Below are 8,890 nucleotides of genomic sequence, written 5' to 3' on the forward strand. Positions count from 1 at the left end.
TCAATGGCGGTAAGAATCTCTGGATGATTGTGTGTGGGCGCAACTACGGTACTCAAGGAGCAAGATAGACCATGGCTCCCCGGTATGCCCTTTCTGTGATTCGGAAGAAGAAGAGGACTTCCACCACTTCCTATTCCGCTGCCACCATTGGAACCAACACAGGCGTGAGTTTCTGGCAGCCATGCGACTAAGGGGCATCCAATGCCCTCCCCCATGCGGGGACATCCTGCTGAAGGATAGAACTCTGGTGCAAGAACTAAAGAAACTTACTGGTGGTACGGGTCGACTACAGCTCCGTTAACGAAGGATGACTACTCTCGATGCCCAAATTGGCGGCTATAGGATCTACACGGCCGAGCCGCGTCCAAAGACTAAGAAGAAGAAGGCGTACCTCGGAGTGGCATAGCTGCCCCAGATGGAGAAATCGGCTGCATTATGGCTTATCTTGAGGAGGTATAGCTGCCCCAGATGGAGTGATAGGCTCCATTAGGGCATATCTTGGGGTGACATAACCGCCCCAGATGAAGAAATCTGTCACGAACAACTTGTTGACCTTCAGAGAAGTGTTAAGGGTCATCCTCAACACATCAGAGAGCAGTACTTTTGAAGAAAGTTCTCGGCGACTGAGGCCGCTATGCCAATGGACCATACTGTCCAGGAATCTCTATGGCGCATAGCGTAGGCATGCTAGAAGACTATATCAGTCAACAACCTAGATGTCCAATGGGGCCGCTATGCCGGACCATTAGAAGTTGATACGCACGAGAACTTGAAGACACATCCTAACGCGCGTTACTCACAGTGAAGTCCGAATGCGCTTCTCACCGAAACTCGCCAAGAAATAGCTCAAGAATAGAGTGGGCATTTTGAAGACTCGTCGTTGCATACTACGCCTAATTGGGCGCCGGCAATGCCCTTGGATTGCGACACGTTCGAAGATCAATGGAGTGACACTGCGAAGATTCATGTGGAAGAGGCTGTGTTACGCGCATTGAACCATTTTTGATAGCTCCATGTACCGGTGATTGTGAAAGCAATTGTGCAACAAGGGTGATGCGACGAAAACTCCAACCGAGCGAGACTCCTTTCCCACAGCTAGTTTATAGTTAAGAATGTGGGTGGTGATCTGACTGGCTCATATGCCAGGCAGAACCTGAACACTCGGTCAACATATTCAGTATCTTCTTAGAAAGTTCTTGATATTTGACATGCTATCCTTTTTATCCATTTTAACACTCCTCATCGTCTATACCCTGGCAAAAGACGAGAGGACTCCACCATTGCCGTTCGAGTGTGATCAGTACTGCGATTTCTACGAGCCCGGCTCCTACTGCAACCATTGGCAAACTCCTCCTGTCTGCTTCAGAAGTGATATACCTTGCTACTGTAGTGATTTACCGACCAGCCAGAGACCGGTCGAAACTACCACTAAGTTTGCGACCCCCCAGGAGTCAGTGACCACCACCGAGCTCGCGATTACCACTGAATCCATGATCACCAGTGAGCCGATGATGACCACTGAGCCCGTGATCACTACCGAAGCTGTGTCTACCACCGATTCCGTGATGACAAGTACTGACTCGATGACTACCTCTACTACTATAAGCAGTACTCTGGCCGATACCACCGCCGAGACTAAAGCTAGAGGATGTGATCAGTACTGCGAAAGCATCGCTCCTGGCAGCTTTTGTATGACTTATAAGTTGCCCAACGTCTGTTCGGCAACTAATGTGCCATGCAACTGTGACCTCTGATCTTCTCTCTTTCCAATAGTCCACATGCCTCAGACAAGATGCCTTTGTTGATCTTTCCATCTGTTTTCTGATCAATTTCAATCTTGTGTTTATATCATCAGTCATTCAATATTCTAATGCTTATTATTGGCACCTAATCAATAAGACGCTTAAGTTATTGGCTCTGTAGAGTTTTCTCGGATTCGGTGCGAATGCAATATTGTTGACTTCATCTTCATTCCAGCAGAGTCGCACTTATCCTTCTTATTATTCTCAGCGACAGAGAATCTCAGGAGATACGTTAATGGGAAAAACATTTCCACTCGATAGGGATTAGTGGTTTATGATCACTCATCCTGGGAACATTTCATGATGCACGTAGTCACAAATAAAAAATCACAGAAAGTTTTCCACAGGCAGCCCAGCATGAGACTCATACGCGAGGCGCATTGGCAATACCAAATCTTAGCTGTTGCTGTTACAACAGCAGAGATGTCGGCCTCAATCTATTCCCTCCTGTTGTAGGAGGGAATTGATCGAGGCCGACAGATTCCACACAGCTATTGGACCGTCCAATAGCTGATCATTCTATCGTCCAATTTGGACGATAGAGTGATCAGCAGTTCCGATTTCAGTCATAGCTCGGCAGAGAGGTTGTAGCTTATGAATATTGCTGAGACAATCACTACGTGAAGGTTTCCAAGCAGAAAATCTCCTCCCCCATCGTCGGCCTCGTGAACATGTTGAACAGAACAATGCTCGAAGTAACAGCATATGCTCTTTTTGGGGTGCCGAACATTGTAATACTACAAAAATGAGGTACATAGACGGGCTATGTACCTATATTGTATTGCTATGATAGCCCTCAAACTCGAAAAACTTTGAGGCGTGGATTACAAAAGTCCAGTAAGCAAACTTATCGACGAGAGTTCTACTAAACAACGTCTAAAACCCTCTCATCGTCATGCTCTGCGTTCAACGCGTGATCCACGCAGTTGGCTTAGCGTTGTCAGTATTACTGAGTCAGTAAGGGACAGCGTTGGAATAGACTATATTCGCTTTCCCCAAGGGGTTCATATACGGCGATGTCACCGACACACGTAGTTGACCATTTGCCTATTTTCTCACATTTTGAGCGATGTTGCGGCTAGATCCATCGTTCACTGACTCTTGAACGGTCATTCTCTTGGAATAGCTATTGATAACTAACTCTTGTGCAACCCAACATTCACTCCTTTCGTGACAAAATATCAAAAAAATCGAAAAATCAAATTCCAATTATGAACCACTGAAGGAGGTAAGATGTTCGGCGCATGAAGAGCTCCGAAATCACGAAATCCAGAACATGTTTCACGAATCAGAATCGTTGATCCTACGCATCGCGGACTCAACTCGTAGTTTCACGGGCTCTCAAGCTTTCCTCAGGAAGTCCGATCAGGAATATACGAAAGAGGAAGTCAACTGGTGAATCACGATCGCAGCACGATTCGAACGATATACCTGTGAACTTCACAATTCACATATGTTCACGAGGACAGAGTCGGAAAGTACCATCACGAGCAAACGAACCTATGAAGACTGACGGATTGAGTGAAAGAACGTGGAAAGACTGACAGACTGACTGTTTGCTTTACCAATAGATTGGCATAGCACATAGTGAGAAGGACGCCACTTCGAGATGCGAACACTCCAGAATGATGACCTGGAGGTGAGCTCTTCGAAATCACCATTACTTGTTATACATGCACATGGGACCCAACTTCTCCGACTTAAACATGGACATGCCTGATGAACATTTTCCCTGAAATGAATGAAAGTCTCAAACAATAATCCACAAAGTGAAGTTGACATTGCCAACTCGGCAACATCATCATTAGTGATGATGATGACGAAGTGAGTGATGATTCATCACTCACTTCTTTAGGCACGATGATGCACTGCCCTGATCGACACTCGGTCCCGCCCAATGTGGTGCTTGGGCAACTTCCTCCTTGCCCTCCTAACAGTCTGATGCTCTCATCAGCTTCTCTCAAAGTCCTTCTACCGCATTCTGGAGAACAGACGAGTTTCACTACTTTCCTGTCAATCTGAGAAGAATACGTCATCACAGAAACATCGAGGTGGGGGTTTACAAGGCCAGCAACAACACTTTCGTCGTTATTGACGCAGCGACAGTCAATAAGCGTGCCCCCGCTAGCTGTACACGAACCAATGGGGCGCTCGTACAATGGACCTGAGGCTCTCCAATTATATCACTCATCAGTTGGAGTATCCCACTCGAAGCAGCTAAGCTTTCGTTTTCTCCCACAGTGGCATACCTATCGAGAAGGGATTGTTTCAAGCAAAGGAGTAAGAGAACTCACGGATCATTCGATATAACCAACGATATACCGGTTTCATCATAAGAACAGCTACCGATGAATAGAGAAGCGATGAGAGCCAAGGAGTGGAGCATTGGGATGATTGGAGTAATCAACTCGCCTGATGATTCTTGTATTATCGGTCGACTCGCGACTCGCGAGTCGCGAGATCGCGAAGCGGGAGCATACTCGGCTCTGTTGATCGATACAGTTGTAGTTTACGACTTGCAAACCGAACAATAGGCGAGGAGTGTGCTCAGAGAACAGTTTCGTGCGGAATACGAAGAGTGAAGCCGCTCTGCGTCACGCGTTGCGCGTGAAGACGCGTGTGCATGAGTACGTGGAGCACTCCCACACTGCGTGTCACGGAGACACGTGACACTGCAAAAGTTGAGTGTAGACTGTGAACCAAACGGGGGCGAAATATCAGCTACTTTCAGCACACGTCTTGAAACATCCGCTAGGTTTGATGACATTTGTACTCACGAGCATGCCCCGGCAATCGAAAACCCCGAAACCGAATGTTTCGGTTTCGATTCGGTCAATGGACCAACCAAAACCGAAACCGAAAAAAACCTAAATATTAGGTTCTTCGGTCTTCTTTCAGATTTAAGATGTAGTAAGGCAGTTTTTCAAGAAAAACCACCAATTGAAGGCCTTATTGTCCACAGACAAGCTGTAATCATCACGTTCTTTGCAAATTTCTGAGTCAGATAAGTATGCTCGGTTAATACTATGATAGTTACCTTCACGGAAGTTATAACGTTATTATTGTAGGAGCTACACAAGGTGGCCACCGGCTAGGCCATTATGGCACAGACTCCAGAATTGTCCGTGCGTGTGACGCAATACGTGATAGTGTTTGCAACGCTAAATTTCCAACCACTATTTCTGTACAACACCAGTGCAAGTTCAGAAACTGAATTAGTTAGGCAAGACAGCTAAGACAGCTAAGACAGCTACGTGAATATTATCCAGTGATTGAGCGAATAACTGGCGGGCCTCTTGATGTGTCACACATTGAGACTCTCAATTTGAGAGGCCCAATGGGCCATACACGGGCACTTTTTCGTGTTGGACTGTGGTCGTCGTCAGCTTTAATGGCCATGACACAAGTAGAGTTGTGTTGGTTGGAAAAGGTAATTCGTAGAAAAACCGACGTTACGGTTATCACCCGTCACGTGACATAGTGACGTGACGTAGTGTATTTATGGAGCGTCTTACGTGGCACGTAATACGTGCGTCACGAAGTGGTCGTCACGCCGTAGGGAGCGGGCCCACGCCCCTCCACCAAAAGAGGTTGAGAAAAAGTAAGGAAGCTCAGGAACACGAGTTACAGCAAGAAAGCAAAATTTCAAGCTAGCGACAATGAACAACACTACTAAGCTTCAACTCTTTATTCATGGATTTACTGTAACCACCTATATTGTGTTCAGTAATATGGAGGTTTGGGTGGTTGCCACTGGTTTATCAAACCCGTGGCGCTTCTAAACTCTATCTCCTATATACAACATCCTAGTTATTACACCAGGTCAACCAGGAAGGTCAATAAACTAGGGTGTTGTGAAACCACTCAAATGGAGATAATCTAGAAGCCCTCCATAAAACTTAGAGAGAAAAAAGAAAAAAATAAAACATTATAGTTGAGTTTCCAGGAACACCACGAGGAGGTCTCTGACCTCGTTCCCATCTAACTGTTGATACTATCCGTCTTGAACGTTATCGATTATTAAGACGAGCGCTTTTTACGATCACAATTCGCTATGTTCCGTTCATTGTGCTCGCGTCATAGTCGTATCGTCCAACCTATTATCAGTCCGTCCTAATACGAATATCCATGTTAGTTGTCATTCCATTAACTCGGTTATTGGACTCGTACGCCTGATATTCTATCTATCAGTCTACTCCCATAATACCGGTACAGCGAAAGACCCAGAACTTGAGTTAAGAGGTTACATCAAGAATAACCGAGTTATTAGACCATCAGCCGAACGATGACAAGCCCAAGGCGCACTAATAGACGTCGTAATACCCCCCGGAGGACCTCATCCAGACCTGCACCCCCACCGTCGGTAGATTCCGAGGAGAGACTGGGTACCGCTGAGGAGGAGAACCTACCACAAGCGGAGAGCTCTGAGGCCCAGGAGTACCTATCGGCCAATCATGGGGATAGAGATAGGGTCGAGGATATTGACGAGGGCGCCGTCATCAAAGAGGGATCCTTGGAGACTACACATCAACGACTTTCGGCCCGCAAACTGCTGGAGTCGGTCCTCAATCCCGTGGGTTATGCTCGCCGTGAGGAATCTGTGATTAACCAGATCCTGGCGGCAACTCAGTATGCTCAATGGCGTAGTTACGAGGATATTAGATGGTGGACGTGGTCCAAGTCACCGTGGGGTCTAAGCAGATATGTTGCTAAAGGCTGGGACAAGTCCTTATCGGAGAGCCAGGGGACGGCATTCCTGAAGGCCTTACGAGAGTTTGTGTCGGAGTTGGAGAACTACTACTCTATGGACGCAGCCCTCATAGCGGCAGTATTGATCTGTTACTATTCACGACCCGATGAGCCGAGCTCGAGACGACCACGGATAGATGCTGCCATCACCTTTTTCGTTTGTACTCCATATTCCGACTCCTTCCTCAGCAACCTCAATGATCTGAGAGAAGGTGGTGGTCCCAAATAGAAAGCCCCTACTTCAGCGCAACGAGAAGCGGCGCTGGCTCGGCTGAGATCTACTGATGAGGCGATATGGGGCAAAGCGTGGGAACAGTTGTTGTGTTCAATCCTCGCTCACCTGACCCTTGGAGAAATACCATGTATCAGCTACGACGCGGCCTATCGTGAGTGGCGAGGGATCAAGCGGGGTGAGAATGAGAATTTGGACGGCTTCCTTTTACGGGAGACGAAGGCTTTCCGCAACCTCACTGATGTTTGCTCTTACATTCGAGCAGCCCATCCTCCCCCATATCAGCGTGCGGTTGTTATACTCAAGAACGTTGGACGATCACTTTCGACGGCTTACTCTGTCTATTTAAGACAACGAAGGTTATCCCCATTGGATGTTGAATATGATTCACTGGTGGCGTGGCTTCGTACGTATCAAGTGGCCTCTGCATACCGCTTCCCCTGGGAAGGAGAGCGACCAAAACCTACATCCAAAGGGGTCGAGGGCTCGCAGAAGGCCTCTGATGGAACGACATCTAAACCCAAGAATGATGACCATAAGTCTAGTCCTACTCGGAAATTCTCTCCTGGAGAACCAGTGAAAGAAGGGAATGGCGGCAAGCCTCAGGGCGGCCGAACTTCGGTCACCGAAGGTCTCAACCTAGGACTGAAAAACGTCCAAATCCTGGAATCAGCCCAGGAGAAGAGGCGTCGAAAGGTCCGCGGTGTCCACACTGTAGACGACGAGGCCACAATAAGGACAACTGCTGGGCCTTGCACCCAGAGTTGCGCCCAGCTAAGTCGGGCGATCTGCCCAAGAAGCGAGTGGTAGCCGCCGTGGTTACATCCCAAGAGGGAGAGACCGTCGACGAGAGTGCTGACGTAGAGTCTGTCGAGGAGAATCCCGACATCGTGTTCCCGGCTTTTCACGTAGCTGGCGGCAGGATGGTAGCAGTCCCAGTTACCAGTTACGGCCGGGAGGTCCTACTCGTTCTCGATAGTGGCAGTGTCCACATCCTTATACCTGAGGATACTATCGTTAGCCTCGGGGTCAAGCATAGCATACAAGCTCTAGATCGGCCTTGTCTTATCCAAGGTATCGGTGCGACTGTTACCTTAACCTCCGAGATCTCTCTGAAATGTTCGATCTTCGGAGCAGCTTGTAAGCTCGAGGGATTGGTGTATCCAAGGAAGCTCCTGGATACAGAATCTCCGATGATACTTCTTGGTTTGGGCTCTATCCAGAAAATGGGTCTAAACCTAGACTTCCCTACTCTTACCGTATCTTTGAAGGCGTTGAACCTATCTGGTCGGTTGGTGGAGGTGAACAATGCTGCAATGGCGGCAACTTCGAGGCCAGTCCCGAAGTCATCTGAAGAATCTACCTTGCGTATCGGCGACTCGTCCGAGAAGGTAAAAAAACTCATCGCCCAGCGGCTCAAGGGCTGGGACTTCCCGGTGGTCAAGGCAGTGAGGCGTGAAGGTGTGTGCATACCTAAACCTGGTCGGTGAACCTACCCGCTCAAAATAACAGTAAATCTCAATACATTCGTCCTTGAACTAGCCCCATAAATGGACCTTCATTCTTCCGGGCGCTACTAGCGCCGCGCTAGAGCCCCAGTTATCCACTCCAGCTGGAGCAAGCAGTCGATGTAAGCCTTTCGTTGCACGAGCTTGGTTGTCGAGCTTCACTTGATCACCAATAAGACGGGTGTTGGGCCGACATTGTCGCCGAATCGGCGGCGCCGATACATGTGGTTGGCCATATGGCTACTCTCCGACACAGCTGAGCGATGTTGCGGCACAGTTCCGTTGTTCACTCAGTGTACTTCGCTGACTCTTGCACGGTCCTTCTCTAAGAGGAGTTAGAATAGTTCAGCTATTGACTCTCCTGCAACTCAACATCGTTCTTCTTCCATGACTAGTACCCATATAACAGATAAATACGGACAAATGATATCAGAAATAATCAGTTCCGAGTGTGAACCACTGAAGAAGGAAAGCCTGTTTGGCACAAGAAGAGCTGCGAGAATACGAACTCCGTAGTGCAGTGCAGTGCAGTGCAGTGCATAGAAAAGAGGCTCTGCGACACAGCTCGTCCGAGAAGACATTCCTACCCATTGCGTAAT

The 8,890-nt window shown here is 48.0% G+C and overlaps 4 protein-coding genes across 4 annotated transcripts; 2 read left to right on the forward strand and 2 right to left on the reverse strand.

Annotated features, from left to right (window-relative positions):
• Positions 1-1,451: 1,451 nt before the first annotated feature.
• Pmar_PMAR001322 (hypothetical protein) lies at positions 1,452-2,532 on the reverse strand (the record flags this gene model as incomplete). Its single annotated transcript, XM_002765201.1, has 2 exons — positions 1,452-1,548; positions 2,423-2,532. The coding sequence occupies 2 exons, from the start codon at positions 2,530-2,532 to the stop codon at positions 1,452-1,454; spliced, it is 207 nt and encodes a 68-aa protein (XP_002765247.1).
• Positions 2,533-2,748: 216 nt separating this feature from the next.
• On the reverse strand, positions 2,749-4,188 carry Pmar_PMAR001323 (hypothetical protein; the record flags this gene model as incomplete). The annotated part of the gene is made up of 6 exons (XM_002765202.1): positions 2,749-2,751; positions 2,862-2,928; positions 3,467-3,534; positions 3,650-3,820; positions 3,943-4,051; positions 4,097-4,188. The coding sequence occupies 6 exons, from the start codon at positions 4,186-4,188 to the stop codon at positions 2,749-2,751; spliced, it is 510 nt and encodes a 169-aa protein (XP_002765248.1).
• Positions 4,189-6,087: 1,899 nt separating this feature from the next.
• Pmar_PMAR001324 (hypothetical protein) lies at positions 6,088-6,780 on the forward strand (the record flags this gene model as incomplete). The annotated part of the gene is made up of 1 exon (XM_002765203.1): positions 6,088-6,780. One exon carries the CDS (start codon positions 6,088-6,090, stop codon positions 6,778-6,780), a length of 693 nt encoding a protein of 230 aa, XP_002765249.1.
• A 926-nt stretch (positions 6,781-7,706) lies between these two features.
• Positions 7,707-8,273, forward strand: Pmar_PMAR001325 (hypothetical protein; the record flags this gene model as incomplete). Its single annotated transcript, XM_002765204.1, has 1 exon — positions 7,707-8,273. One exon carries the CDS (start codon positions 7,707-7,709, stop codon positions 8,271-8,273), a length of 567 nt encoding a protein of 188 aa, XP_002765250.1.
• Positions 8,274-8,890: the final 617 nt, after the last annotated feature.

This window comes from Perkinsus marinus (assembly GCF_000006405.1).
Source record: "Perkinsus marinus ATCC 50983 genomic scaffold scf_1104296975592, whole genome shotgun sequence".
Taxonomy (NCBI): domain Eukaryota; phylum Perkinsozoa; order Perkinsida; family Perkinsidae; genus Perkinsus; species Perkinsus marinus.